This window comes from Schistocerca americana, chromosome 6 (genome assembly GCF_021461395.2).
Source record: "Schistocerca americana isolate TAMUIC-IGC-003095 chromosome 6, iqSchAmer2.1, whole genome shotgun sequence".
Taxonomy (NCBI): Eukaryota; Metazoa; Arthropoda; class Insecta; order Orthoptera; family Acrididae; genus Schistocerca; species Schistocerca americana.
The window spans coordinates 377,467,784-377,484,022 of NC_060124.1; the positions used below are offsets into that span (position 1 = coordinate 377,467,784).

At 36.9% G+C, this 16,239-nt stretch overlaps 1 protein-coding gene across 2 annotated transcripts in view; it reads left to right on the plus strand.

Annotated features, from left to right (window-relative positions):
• The window catches only part of LOC124619264 (protein Njmu-R1-like), a 103,502-nt gene extending 87,679 nt beyond the window's left edge, over nt 1–15,823 (plus strand). The window contains exons 7-8 of one of the 2 annotated variants that reach the window (XM_047145531.1): nt 8,650–8,720; nt 15,189–15,821. In XM_047145531.1, coding sequence (XP_047001487.1) covers nt 8,650–8,720; nt 15,189–15,342 — 225 coding nt within the window. In that variant the 3' untranslated portion in view covers nt 15,343–15,821. Of the gene's footprint in view, nt 1–8,649; nt 8,721–15,188 lie in introns of both variants that reach the window. The other variant, XM_047145532.1, reaches the window with a different exon arrangement.
• Nucleotides 15,824–16,239: the final 416 nt, after the last annotated feature.

Here is a 16,239-nt window from a genome sequence, read left to right on the forward strand (position 1 = left end):
CAAAACCCATCTGTCACCTGTGTCTTGCTAATGGCCTTACTACATTGGATACAGCAGTTCTTGCCAGATTACCAAAGTTAAGCAGTGTTATTATTATTATTATTATGCTTTCATTTATGGACCCACTCATTTTTCACTAAGTGTTCCTCCAAAGTGAAATCACTGGTATCTGCCATTGTCCCTTACCAAATACAGAAAGGTGAATAATGAACTGGTCAACACACAGGCTTTATTCTCTTCCCTGAGCAGTCATATGACAGTTATGTTGCAATTCACAAGAGGAGCACTTTAGCTGTTTTGGTGATGAGGATGAGAGGTTCAAATGTTAACTGTCTTATCAACTCCTTTCATCTTGTTGTGCAGGTGCTGAGTCATCTGCCTTTCCTGCTCCTGCCTCTCAGTATCCCACTAGCCTCTTCACACATCATGTGTTCTATTCCCTCCTCTCCCACATCCATAAGCTCATGCAAATGCATTCTAATAATCTGTGTAACCACTGTGGTACCATATGGCTAGCACTTATAGTTCAACTTCCCTTCAGACAGGTAGCAGAAGTGACCTGCAATCCTTGCCTCTTCATTACACAGACTCTAACAATCAGAAGGAAACAATCCAATCCAAATGTAAATCTGCAGGACTGTTTTACTCCGAGTCTCCAGAGGTTGCCACTCGTCTTGGGATCGCAAGTCTTGTCACAGGTGGTGCTGCCAGTTCTGGCACTACCTCACTACTCCCAGTGCTGGTCCCAGCACCCATCCATGAACCTGCTGTAAAGGCTGCAGTGCAGCTGAACTACGGAAATTGCACATCAGGGCAGCTCCATTGTTCTTCAGCATGGAGCTCTCTTCAATAAGTGCAGCTCATCTGTAGTAACGCTATGGCCCACTCACTACAGTTCCTCAGCTTGGAGCTCCCATTGCTGAGCATTCCTGACTCACCTGATTGACATCTGCTCACATTCACAGTCCAAGGGCCATCTCACCCGCTGTGTCCAAACTGCTAGCTGTAATTGAGTGCAGCATCTGCACCATGTCACAGGATGTCACCACTGTCTTCATCATTAAGCTTCCAATCTCGCAGGACATCAGTTACAACCAGGCCAAGAACATTCTACTACACTGTGATGGACACTGCACTCTCACCAAGCCAAACGCCAAAGAAGTATTGTTTTGTTATTCACAGAGAATCCAGAGACTACTGTTCAGTTTGTTCATATGCTAAATCAGCCTTTTCCCTATGATTCACATCCATATGCATCAACACCTATATTGGACGCACCTCCACAAATGGCTCTGAGCACTATGGGACTGAACTGCTGAGGTCATCAGTCACCTAGAACTTAGAACTACTTAAACCTAACTAGCCTAAGGACATCACACATATCCATGCTCGAGGCAGAATTCGAACCTGCTACTGTAGCAGTCACGCGGTTCCAGACTGTAACGCCTAGAACCGCTCGGCCACCCTGGCCGGCACACCTCCACTTCCCCCTCTCTGTGTCCACCTCTTCTCCCTCAGTCTGTCCACATCTATTTCTCTTTGCCCATTTCCCTCACATCCTCTCTCTGGCCAACACAAAACACCTGCCCTGATCGGCTGCCAATATGTCGGAACCTGGAAAACTATTTCTTGCTCTCAACGTATTGGCTGCTCTGCAAAGCAGATTGATTGGGCAGGCCAGTACTGCTCTCACAATCATATATGTCGTGCAGGACAGCCTGTATGCTAGAGGCTGGAAGAAAAAAACGTTTTTGGCTAAATATCCACTTCTGTTGAAGCTAGGAGGTTATAAACTACACAATGCTGTTACTTGTAGACCTGCTGCTTCTGAGCCAAATTTGATATATGTACCAAATTTGGTTGAAATCTGTCCAGGGGCTTGGGAGGAGATCCCAGACATACTCACATACACCCTGCTTTGTATACATAACTGATGAGCATTCATATTGCCTATATCTGTCCTAATGTTCATTAGAGTATCATATAAGACAATTGAAGTAAGTTGGTCAAGAACTTTTTGAGACTTCTGCTAACAATGTTTCCCCCTTAGTATTCACATTTCGTATTTTATATTTCATATGTATTTAAAAAAACATACAGCCTACATCTGTCCAAATGGTCATTAGAGTATTGTGTAAAAGTCTGAAGTAAATCAGTCAAGTACTTTTTGAGATTTTTTGGTAACAGTGTTAAAAAATGACTTCTCTGTATAGTAGTGTATCTGGATTCTTCAACTGCAGTAGTGTGTGTGTGTGTGTGTGTGTGTGTGTGTGTGTGTGTACGCTTTGTCTGTGTGCCACACATCAATTGACTAAAGGTGAGTGGTTGCTTTTATTTTATGTATTGTTCCATCAAGGAATTTCCATTATTGTCACTATTTTACACCGTTACATGCATTTAGTTCAGGCGATTAGGGACTTTCTAGCCACACCATATAGTTTTACTAACTACAATCTCTAATTTTTCCCCCCATTTTACACAAATGAAAGTGTTCCAATCAATGCCGAAAACTAGAAAAACAACATTTGTTTACACGATGATATGCTGTTTCCTGATCTTATGACATTTCTGTTGACGTATTTTGTTCTGTAAATCAGTTATTATTCTTAGCTACACCACTCAATAATTAGTGTTAAGTTGAAAAAAAACATAATCTGAAATACATGTACATGTAATAATGTTACATTGTATCATGATGTACAATAAAGAGACATATTGTGTATAAACACTATTTCTCGGTGTTTTCAGATACAAAAACCACATTTGTCGACATGGTCACCCTTACTTCTCCAATATTTTGTCAACTTTGTAATGTTATTCAGAAGGGAAAAACTTTACAGTTATACTTTGAGCCATTAACACAACACTTCTTTCATAACACCATTACACAAAAAAGTTTTTATATGCAACTGTTTTCCATAATCCCGACATGTGAAAGTCAAATTGTGTGTAATCCAAGTGGTGTTTTGGTTGTGAAGAACGTGCACGTATGTTTATTACATTAAATACCCAAAACTGTTTGGAAAAAATTCATATTATGACAGACACTAGATCACAATAAATTCATAAACTCAGTGAGCGGATGGGTTTCAGGTGTCAATACGCAAATTATTTTGTTGAAAAATGTAAACTCACAAACTGTTTCATCAAGACAGGTGCCATGTTTCTTTAAGATTCATGAGTATTTTAACACATGTGTCTGTGACTAGTGACTTCCAGTAAATTATGGGGAAAATTTTTAGCTGTTAAGTAACACTACCAGAAGTTCAGATTAATGGGTGTACACTGCATGATGCACCATGTGTGAAGTTCTTGGGTGTCCAGATTGATAGTAAACTGTCGTGGGTACATAAGCCAAAAGCTCAGTTCTGCCGGCTTTGCACCCAGGAATCTCTCACTGTGTAGACCTCGAGACAAGTTTGCTAGCGGACCTTCACTGAATTCTGTCCTGCAGCATATGGCATAAAAAACTTTCTATTCTATGGATGTTTTCAGTAACAATACTTGTAAAGTTGATGGCTAAAAATGTCTCGAAATCTCTTCAGGGAGCTTACTAGTATATATAGTCTCTAATACTAGATGTGGTTAATAACCATAGAATGTAAATGAGCTCAGCAATTCACAAGCACAATACTAGAAGTAGAAATAATTCCCTATAGACTAAGCATCCTTCTCTAGGGTTCAGAATGACTTTTTATATTCTGGTGCAAAAGTTTGTGGCAGGATACCAGTGTACATAAGATAGGAAATTGAAAATGCCTAAATATTTAAACACAAAGTAAAAGAATACAACTTTCACCCAAAATATACAGCACACTGAGGTGACAACAGTCATGGGGCACCTCCTTTTGCTCAGCACATTTGCAGCAACTCAATGTGACATGGACTTAACAAGTCGTTAGAAGTTTCCTACAGCAATATTGAACAATGTTGCCTCAATAATTGGGAAAATGTTGCTGGTGCAAGATGTTGCGGCCAAACTGACCTCTCGATTATGTCCCATAAATGTTCTATAGCATTCATGTCAGGTGGTCCAAGTGGCCAGATAATTCACTCAAATTGTCTAGACTGTTCTTCAGCTGCTCACTAACAATTATGTCCTGGTGACATGACATCATTGTTTGTGAACATGAAGCCCATGAATGGCTGCAAAACAGTCTCCAAGTAGCCGGATATAACCGTCTTCAGTCAGTGATAGGTTCATTTAAACACAGCCCACACCATTGTGGAGCAACCACCAGTTTGCACAGTGCCTTATTGACAATTTGGATCGATGGCTTTGTGGGGTCCGTGCCATACTCAGAACCTACCATTAGCTCTTACTAACTGGAATTGGGACTTGTCTGGCCAGGCCATGATTTTCCAGTTGCCTAGGGTCCAACTGATATGATCATGAGCACAGGAGAGGCACTGAAGATGATGTCATTCTGTTAGCAAAGTCACTCACATCGGTCATAAGCTGCCATAGCCCATTAACACCAAATTTTTCCACACTGTCCTGACTGATATGTTCGTTGTATGTTCCACAATGATTTCTGGAGTTATTTCATGCAGTGTTGCTTGTCTGTTAGCACTGACAACTCTACACCAACACCTCTGTTCTTGGTCATTAAGAGAGAGCCTTCGGCTACTGCCTTGTCCATGGTTAGAGGTAATGGCTGATTTGGTATTCTTGGCACATTGTTGACACGGTGGATCTCAGAATATTGAATTCCCTAATGATGTCCAAAATGAAATGCTCCAACTATCATTCTGCAATAAAAGTCTGTTAATTCCTGTCATGTGGCCATCATCATGTTGGAAACCTTTTGATGTGAATCACCTGAGTACAAATGACAGCTCCGTCAAAGTGTTGCCCTTTTATACCTTGTGTATGCAATACTACTGCCATGTATATTTGTGCATATCACTGTCCTCTGACTTTTGTCACCTTAGTGTATATCTGAATATCTGAACTCAGGAATGTAAATTCTACATGTCTCCAATAATTTATCAGACAGATCCTGATTTTGTCAGTATATAAACACCTAATTGCAGTCTGGGTAAAATTTGTTTAAGTATTGGATGATAACAGCAGCTGAGTAGTATGGAGGAGGAGCAGTGGCTGTTTTTAAAGTAACTGATTTTCTCCTAACATGCATACATAAGATAAGCTAGAAGCACTTACCATAATTATCAGTTGAATAAATTAGTGCTAGTCATAATTTATTGTTAGTATCCTTATAAATTTGCCTTGCCTAGGAGGCTATTTACAATTTGTACAGAAACCAGATGGCAGTTATAAGAGTCGAGGGACGTGAAAGGGAAGCAGTGGTTGGGAAGGGAGTAAGACAGGGTTGTAGCCTCTCCCCGATGTTGTTCAATCTGTATATTGAGCAAGCAGTAAAGGAAACAAAAGAAAAATTCAGAGTAGGTATTAAAATTCATGGAGAAGAAATAAAAACTTTGAGGTTCGCCGATGACATTGTAATTCTGTCAGAGACAGCAAAGGACTTGGAAGAGCAGTTGAATGGAATGGACAGTGTCTTGAAAGGAGGATATAAGATGAACATCAACAAAAGCAAAACAAGGATAATGGAATGTAGTCTAATTAAGTCGGGTGATGCTGAGGGAATTAGATTAGGAAATGAGGCACTTAAAGTAGTAAAGGGGTGTTGCTATTTGGGGAGCAAAATAACTGATGGTGGTCGAAGTAGAGAGGATATAAAATGTAGGCTGGCAATGCCAAGGAAAGCGTTTCTGAAGAAGAGAAATTTGTTAACATCCAGTATTGATTTAAGTGTCAGGAAGGCATTTCTGAAAGTATTTGTATGGAGTGTAGCCATGTATGGAAGTGAAACATGGACGATAAATAGTTTGGACAAGAAGAGAATAGAAGCTTTCGAAATGTGGTGCTACAGAAGAATGCTGAGGATTAGATGGGTAGATCACATAACTAATGAGAAAGTATTGAATAGGATTGGGGAGAAGAGAAGTTTGTGGCACAACTTGACCAGAAGAAGGGATCGGTTGGTAGGACATGTTCTGAGGCATCAAGGGATCACCAATTTAGTATTGGAGGGCAGCGTGGAGGGTAAAAATCGTAGAGGGAGACCAAGAGATGAATACACTAAACAGATTCAGAAGGATGTAGGTTGCAGTAGGTACTGGGAGATGAAAAAGCTTGCACAGGATAGAGTAGCATGGAGAGCTGCATCAACAACAACAATTCTTATAAAAGTTGCTCATAGCAATTGCTTCTGCCTGTTAATCTATAGCTAAGCATGTTCACACCCACCTGAAGGCTGCCCTTTTTGACTGGATTGAGAGAACACTATTGTTGAATGAGTGAATGAACAGATGATGAAACACATACAAAATATCTCACAATAAACACCTGGAAAAGAAACAGTACAGGGATCTCTAATAAAGTTGAGATTAGCATTAACAATTTTTAACAATCTTATTTGTGTAATGAGGAAGAAGAAATAATCAATGTCACGGTCACCTAGACTGACAGAAAGGTGGTCAAGAGTACTGACATTTGGTGAAAAGGGAAAAACCCACCAACACTGGTAATTATCAGTGTAACAAAGATCAAAGCTCAAGAGCCATAGCCACAGGACCACCATCAATACAGCCCCAAGGAATGTCATGTATTTGCTATGGATACATATTTCAGCAAATATTATTATGTGAACATGGTCTTTGGGTCTTGTGATAGAAATACAGCTACAGCATCACAACACCCAATGCCTCAGCATCTTGACACTAAAATGTTCCTTGCCTGGCTTCTTGTATAAAGGATTCTGATTAGGTTTATCACATGCATATTGAAAGAAAATGTAATCAACCTATCTCCTGTACGAATGGATGCTTTTGCGGCGATATCTGTTAATAAAACATTTTTGAGTTTCAAGCTGCGTCAAGTGGTTTACTGCCCACAAACTTTCAGCAGAGATCTCCTCTGCCATTGTCAAGTGGATGACAATGGCAGAGGAGATCTCTGCCAAAAACTCATGGGCAGTAAACCACTTGATGCAGCTTGAAACCCGAGAATGTTTTATTAACTTGTTTCCTCTCTTGACATTAAGGATTTCATTGTTGATATAACAGATAATGAAGCCCCAACATCTGTGCACCAAATATTGAGGTAGATGGGAATGATCAAGCCATCAGTTCATCAGATTCTTCAAGGAATGATTTCCTACCCTTATTGCTAAACCATTGTGCAGATATTGATTCCTAATTAAGTATGCTGAATGAACTTGTCCATGATTGCTGACATGAAAACATATAGTCACCCTTTTTCCTCCTTTGAGTATTACAAACAGGTAAGGCAACTTTTTTCCAAGGTGGAATGTACACTTTTTAGGTATAATTTTTGATGAGTAGAAGTGTACATGGCCAGTCTTCCTAACACTGTGTGATGATCAAAGCCCAGGCAGTTACAAATGATAAGTATTTTCTTTGCTCATACTGGCTAGCTGAGAAGACTGATATGTCTTTGTACCCCTTGTTTTTGCAATATGTGCTAGCAGAAATGCAGGATGATGTGCCTGAAAATCACCAATATTTAACTACTGGATGATACGCTACCATCGCGCAGGGAAGATGTACGTACATTTTTAGTAGATGTATGACCAAATCAGTAAATTGGGCAAAAAATATATACACACACACACCCCTCTCTCCAAATGTCAGATGTCCGACTGTGTAATACTGCCTGCAAATGCTGAAAAGACTATATAGTAGCAATTATTATTACAGACATGTTGTGGGATATCACAGGCAAATTATTTCAGTGAGTTGCTGCATGAAGTTTGTTCCAGGAAGTTAATTTTGAGTAATATCTCTAATATGTATCTTCTGTATATGACATGTACACATTTTGATTGTTGCTGTGTAAATGAGTATAATAACGTGCCACTACTCATTCAGTTCACTTTATTTGTGCCATCTCTGCAGTCACCTTAATAAGTAGACCATTCCTTTTTCACTGTTTTTATATCTCATTTGCCCTATTCCATGACCTGCAAAAGAGACTATACAAGATGGATATGGAAAGATATATGTGACTATGATTTTTTGATACATACCAACCTGGCATTGCGGAGAAAAAAATATTGCTTCTCTGTAAAATCTAGTATGAATGATATTCTCCTGATGCTTTCTTCACTAATTCAAGCCTCCTGTGACTACATGTATTGATCAGTTCTGTACTCCTTTGTTACTGTCACATGTCTTCCTTCCTGCTTTGTTACCAAAGTCTCACACTGAAATTATCTTTGCAAACAAAAAACTTGTCATTAATATTTTTTATGCTGGAGAGTTCACACTCTTATTCTGGGACCATTTATACCACTATCTATCCCACAAATACAACAGCAGTAGTATTGAAACTGTATTATAAAATGTCTCTTATCTATATTATTTTGGAAATTTCTAAATCTTTGACTGTTAGTTGTTTTAAAGTATAAAGTGGATATCTTCAGGTGTCGGATTTTACCAAATTATAAAGCAAGAAGCGAAGGAATAGTAATAAGTCTCCAGTAAAAGACAGTTATGCTAATTTTGTCACCAAATATTATTTAAGCTTTTATAATAAGCATGTCTGTCCTAAAATTCAGGTGTACAACCTACTTCATAGAATGTTAACTTTTTTTTCAGACAATTAAGGACATGAACACACTGAAAAGATTCCTGAAACAATCAGAAACAGATCACTATTCATTATACAGGTAAGTTAATATATGACATTTAGAATATGAATTCTAAATTACTTTATTTCTTTGTCACATACACACATTTATTTACAAGTCTATGTCTATAATATCAATATTTACAGTATTGATCGCCTTCTCACATCAACTTGCATGTGCTTTAAGTTGAAGTATATCTGTGTTATTTATTCATCATCAAATGCTGCAGTAAGTTTGATGAATATAAGCTGTATATATTTGCTGTGTAATAGTGTGAAAGAAAGATCATATAGTTTCATGGTGATCACATCTGGAAAACATTTTCAGATGAAAGGATGATATTTAAGATAAAAAGAAGGTGGAGAGCATGTATTAGGTGCTGAAACCAGAACAGAATTCTCAGAAAGATACAATTAAGAATAAGGAATCTGTAAGCTCCTAAGGCAGATTTCATGCAAGAGGTGTGGTAATTATCTCTAGGGATGGCTGGTTATAGATCTGTTGCTGATCTACCCTGGATTGGTCATGGCTTAATTCATTATCACTCCAGGCTGGTGTATTCTTGCTGTAACTAATTAAACTGGTATTTAATGCAATAGCAGCATCAACTAGCCAAGACAGGAGCACCAAGAAGGAAGTAACTGATTGTGTGACTTCTATGAGTTCCTAGCCAGGAGCGAATTGCATAATTTTATCTGTGCGCTTTGATAGTTTAGTTTCTTGAGTTCCTGCATATTAATTTGATATCTGATGCACAGTTCTCGCATTATCGTTTGCGTCGGAAAGTAAACTGCTTTTGTGACATACTACAAGTTCCTAATCAGGGGGAAAGTATTTAGTCTCACATGAGTCCTTCGGTAGTTCAGTTTTTGAATCTCTGCATATTAATCTAACTTATTAGACACAGTTCTTACATTTTTGTCAGGGTCTATAGTAGAGTTCTCTACTCTACAAAAAAGGAAACACCACAGATGTCAATCATTACTGGCCATGATCCTTGCTTACAACATTTTCAAAAATAGTCAAGAAAGTAATGTACTCGAGTGGTTAGCCATCTCAACAGTAATGGGATACTTAGTAAACCACAGTTTGGATTTCAAAGATGCTGTTCCACTGAATCAGCAATATTCAGTTTCACTGCCAACATAACAGAGTCCTTAAACAGAAAAATGACATCAATAGGAATTTTCTGTGACTTATCCAAAGCATTTGATTGTGTGAACCATGAATTTTTGTTACAGAAATTACAATCCTGTGGTATAAATGGAACAGTGTATGAATGATTTAAGTCATATCTACAGAACAGGAAGCAAAAAGTTTCTCTATGTGCTGTAAGTGATTTAAGGAAGTTTCCCACTTCATCTAATTGGGGTGAAATTACATTAGGTGTTCCAAAGGGTTCAATCATGGGTCCCCTTCTGTTCTTGACATATGTGAATGACCTCCCTTCTTATCTGGAACAAGAAGCTAAACTGACACTGTTTACTGATGATACAAGCATCATTATTAATCCAGTGAAAGAAATTCCAATAGAAATTTATACAAATACTGTCTTTGGAAAAGTTATTGATTGTTTTTCTGCAAATGGGCTTGCTGCGAATTTCGAAAGAAAAAAAAAGTGCATCCAATTTTCTACTACAAGGAGTACAGTTCCTTCTATAAATATAACACAGTCAGTAGCCAGGGTAGAGCATCCTAAGTTTTTGGGTGTACATGCAGTATAGATGAGAATCTTAATTGAAAAATTCATATTATGGATCTCCTAAAGCAATAAGGTTCGGCAACTTTTGCAATCAGAAAAATTGCTAATTTTGAGGGTATAGAGATTATCAAGCTAACATAATTTGCTTACTTTCACTCTCTGATGTCATACGGAATAATATTTTGGAGTAACTCAACACTTAGGCAGAAATTATTCACTGCTCAAAAGAAAATTGTTAGAATAATGTGTGGTGCTCATAGTCGCACGTCTTGTAGGCATCTGTTTAAAAGGTTAGGAATCCTTATAACAACCTCACAGTTCATTTACTCAGTAATCAAGTTTGTTCTCAACAACATGGACCAGTTTATAAACAAAGGTGACATTCATGATTATAATACCAGAAGAAAGAAGGATTTACACTATCCTCTACTTAACCTATCTTTGGCACAGAAAAGCTGCTGTAAAACGTTTTTATAAATTACCAGATGAAATAAAATGTCTGACAGACAGCAGTAATAGTTTTAAAAATAAACTAAACTCATATCTCTTTGACAACTCCTTCTATAACACATATTAATTCTTGAATAGGAATAAATAAATCTATAGGTATAAATAAATAAATCTGTAGGTATAATAATATGCATTTTGTGCCATTTAAGGGAGTGGGGAAGGTAATAAAAATTTTAAACATTTATTATTATTATTATTTTTAACAAAAGAAAGAAACCTTGATTCATGTGTGCATTTCTTATGCACTTGACACATTACCGTGAGATTGAGTGATGGAACATGTAACTAATGAACTAACTATGCTGGCAACAAGACACAATCAATAACATCTCTGCACAATAGCATTGGAAATACTATAGACAACAGTGCTGTCAAAGCAGAGTTACTAAACACAGCCTTCTGAAATTCCTTCACCAAAGAAGACAAAGTAAATATTCCAGAATTCGGATCAATAACAGCTGCCAACATGAGTAACGTAGAAGTAAATATCCTCGGAGTAGTGAAGCAACTTAAATCACTTAATAAAAGTTAGTCTTCTGGTCCAGACTGTATACCAGTTAGGTTCCTTTCAGAGTATGCTGATACAATAGCTCCACAGTCATATACAACCATTCGCTTGACGAAAGATCCATATCCAAAGACTGGAAAGTTGTAAATGTCACATCCATATTCAAGAAAAGTGGTAGAAGTAATCCACTAAATTACAGGTCCATATCATTAAGATTGGTATGTAGCAGGCTTTTGGAACATATATTGTGTTCAAACATTATGAATTACCTCAACAAAAAAAAGTCTATTGACACATAGTCAACATGGATTTAAAAAACATCGTTCTTGTGAAGCACAACTAGCTCTTTACTCACACAAAGTGTTGAGAGCTATTGACAGGATTTCAAGTTGATTCCATATTTCTAGATTTCCAGAAGGCTTTTGACACTGTTCCACAAAAGCAGCTTGTAGTGAACTTGCGTGCTTATGGAATATCGTCTCAGTTATGTGACTGGATTCATGATTTCCTGTCAGAGAGGTCACAGTTTGTAGTAACTGACGGAAAGTCATAGAGTAAAACAGAAGTGATTTCTGGCATTCGCCAAGGTAGTGTTATAGGCCCTTTGGTGTTCCTTATCTATGTAAACCATTTAAGAGACAATCTGAGCAACCCTCTTAGGTTGTTTGCAGATGATGCTGTCATTTATCGACTAGTAAAGTCATAGGAAGATCAAAGCAGATTGCAAAATGCTTTAGAAAAGATATCTGTATGGTGTGAAAATTGGCAATTGACACTAAGTAACAAAAAGTGTGACATCATCGACATGAGTGCCAAAAGAAATCCATTAAACTTTGGTTACATGATAAATTTGTCAGATATAAAGGCAGTAAATTCAACTAAATACCTAGGAATTACAATTACGAACAACTTAAATTGGAAGGAAAACAGAAAAAGTTGTGGGGAAGGCTAACCAAAGACTGCGTTTTATTGGCAGGACACATGGAAAATGTAACGGATCTACTAGAGAGACTGCCTGCACTACACTTGTCCATTCTCTTTTAGAATACTGCTGTGTAGTGTGGGATCCATACCAGATAGGCTTGAAGGAGTACATCGAGAAAGTTCAAAGAAGGGCAGCATGTTTTGTATTATTGCAAAATAGGGAAGAGAGTGTTACCGAAATGATCCAGGGACATTATTAAAATGGAGGCGTTTTTCATTGTGGTGGAATGTCCTCACAACATTTCAGTTACCAACTTTCTCCTCTGAGTGTGAAAATATTTTGTTGAGGCCGACCTACATGAGGAGAAATGAACACCATAATAAAATAAGGGAAATCAGAGCATGCACCTAAAGATATAAGTGTTCATTTTTTCCATGTGCTGTATGAGATTGGAATAATAGAGAACTATTATGATTGTGGTTCAATGAACCATCTGCCAGGCACTTAAATGTGATTTTCAGAGTATCAATGTAGATGTAGATGTAGGATATGTGTGTTGCAATGTGACACAGTTAACTTCTAGAAGAAATACACTTGCATGCATCAAATGGAAAATGTGTGTACTCAGTAATGATTATAATTAAAGTTGAGGCCCTTATAAAGGTAGCTGTCTAGTCAGAGATAAATGCTGTGAGGTGTAAAAAATTTAGAGAAATAAATAAAGATTAAATGAAATTAAAAGATGTGGAAACTAGACTGAGAAGAAGGAGAAAAAGGACACTGAAAAGAAATGATATGAAAAAGATTAGTTGAAGACCATGTAAAAACAGACTGATGCATGGCCATCGAGATAAATAAGAAAGGAAGGAGAGACATCAACAAAGACAGAGAGGTCATACTAGAAGTGAGATGAAACACTTGCAAAATGAACTCATGTAAATGGGAAGATGTTGATGTGTATTAGAAAACATGTATATAAAGGGAGATGTACCTGTTGGAAGGGTAATGAGGCAAGCAGACCAACACATTGACTCGTAGTGTTTTGTTGACTGCAACATAGAGGAGAATATTTGTAAATGGGGAATGAGTAAATAGATACACTATCAGAGGAAAAACAGTTCTTTTAGTATGTACATACATGCTGTCAAGAATAATTGTTATTGTAGTCTTGTTATAGAGTTATTGAAGGACATTGTATTTGCTGAGTGAGTGGTGTACTGGATTCACGTTAGCAAATAGAGTGTTCCAAATTTCCATTCAGCAATGAGATTTAAGATTTTTGTGGGCTCCCTAAATTAGTTAAGGTGAATAACACTATGCAATAGTAAGATCCATGAGTAATTACCTTTTCCGTCCTTCTGTGATCCAAGATTTTGCTCCATTTCTAATGTCCTTAACATTGACAGGGTATCTAATACTAGTGTTCCTCCCATATTATTTACAAGATTTGTAAATAGGTACATAATTGATCAGATTAGCAGAAAGACTTCCATTGTGGAAGGATCCTCTCCTTTCCCACTAAGGCTAATCAGTCAGTTTATCACTAGAACTACATTATTATATGGAGCTAATGATGCTTATTGATCAAAAGTAGTCATCTATGTACTGTAAGAATAAAGGCATATTTTGTGATGTGTGTTATTTTTTGCACAACTGAAGAGCAAGGTTAACACCTGTTACGATATGTGAGAGTATGTTCTATAGGCAGGAAATGCCAGAAAAATTTATATGTCTCTGTGGTAGTTGATCAAAGAATTTGATTTTGTAATAGTGTTGGCTTGTAATAAGAATGCAAGTACCAGAATCAATCTGTCACTCCCCAGCAGAGTGTGTGCTGCTTTGAAACCACATGGCAGATTAAAAGTGCATGCTGGTCCCAGAACCTTGCATTTTGCAGGCAATGCTCTCACTGACCAAGCTCTGGAGGCATGACACATGACTCACTTGCATAGCTTTATTTCTGCCAGTTTTTGTCTCTTACCTTCCAAATTTGGATGTTTTATTATGTACATTTGTTCATTCGTTGTTGAACATATACAACCTTCTCTCCTTTTTGTTGTTCATTATTGCATCACAATACACTTCCTTTAGTTAAAGATAAATTTCTGCAAGTTTCATTTTATGAGCATTCGAAAATTGAATGACACTTCTGACATTAGTCTGGGCAATTTTGTATCCCACAGTTCATGTTAAAAATCATATAATGCACAATAAAAAGTTATTTTTATTGCCACTCATGTAACATTGAAACAAAATCTCAAGGAATCTATTTGATCTCAGATGGATTGCTGATGCCTGCACAGAATTGGTCTGCACAGTAGAAATGTGCATTAGGTTATTGTTTCTTGGATTGTCCTTATACTTCTTTTTACCAGCATGACCAGTTTTGAATAGGACTGCCTGAAATGAGCTTATGATGTAGAGTGCTGTTTTCACAGTATGACCAGTACAGGCTTCATATTTGAACTGAATATTTTAAGTTAAACATATTGACTGTATACAAAAATTTTGGTTATTCTTTCTTTTCTAATTAGCTTGAGTATGAAAATGATTCTTATAAATGTATCCATATAATGAAAATTCATCTCTTATGGCATAACAGTGCATGATGGAGGCTACATATAATGATTTTATGTTTTACTCAGCATATTATATACAGCACACAGTTTTAATCATCTCTGTTCTATATTTTAAATAAATAGTGTTAGTGTATAATTGGCATTGGTAATTCATGTTACAGAAACATTAATTTTGTGCTAGAAATGTAATTTGTGTTAAGCAGAAATCTATGAAAGCTAATTGTTTAGCTCTGTGCTATTTTAATATTTTGTTTAATTTCTAAAATGGAAATTTATGTTACAGAGCATATACATTCCTCCTCTCTTCGGGCAACAGTGATATTCTACTGAAGCAAGTTAAAATGGAAGGGTCTTCAGCAGGGGATGTAATAGACGTACTCGAGCAACATTTGAATGAAATGAGGCCAAGGCATACTCCTATACATACTATTACCTGAATCTAATGTGCACCATGCACAAAATATTTAGGAAGATAAGGATTACCTTAGTTTTACTTTTAACAAAAAAAAATCAGATGTCACCAATACTTTTGCATTTCTTAAGAACTGCTCATTAGTAGCATTAAAAGGCAAAATGTTATATATTTTGAGGGAGAAACCTTATAGCTGTGGAGGAAGTCAAGACATACATGATACCAGGTATGTGACAAAAATCTGCTGTCAGTTGTAAACCACATAAACAGCTGACAATAATTAATTATAGGGAGCTTACATTACTGATGACACTTTCCATATCCTATTTGCTCTTAAAGATGCTGTTAACTAGTGTCATAAGTAACTAATATAATCGCTGTTACTTAGCTGCTATTATGTACAGTAACAGCTGTTTCTGTTGTGTAGTAGTAGGAGTAGTCAGTATAATGAAACTGTAAATAATGTATAAAGTAATGTATAAATAATACAGATATAAAAATTTAAATATAAAAGTAATGTATAAAACCAAATTTAAAATATCCAATGTGAGTTAGATTTTTTTAATAATATCTTTGGTTGTTGTTGCTGTGTATTTGCATATTTGGTAGTTGACGTTTAATACCAAGATCATCATACACCATCAAGAGGATGGCAAAGATAATATGGAAACAGTAGTATTAACACCTCATTCCTGGAGTTTGTTTTATAACTTATCTGCAATACAGTGGTGATGTATTTTTACTTTTCATTTGGGCAACATCATCTCTAGAATGTTCCAAGCTGCTACTACACTCTGAGTATTTAGGTGTAACATTGACAAATGGTCACACACATACAAGTGCATTTATATTGAAGTACATGAGATGATTCATAGGCTACTGCATCAGCAAAATAGTCTACAACCCTTCTTATGTAGATGAC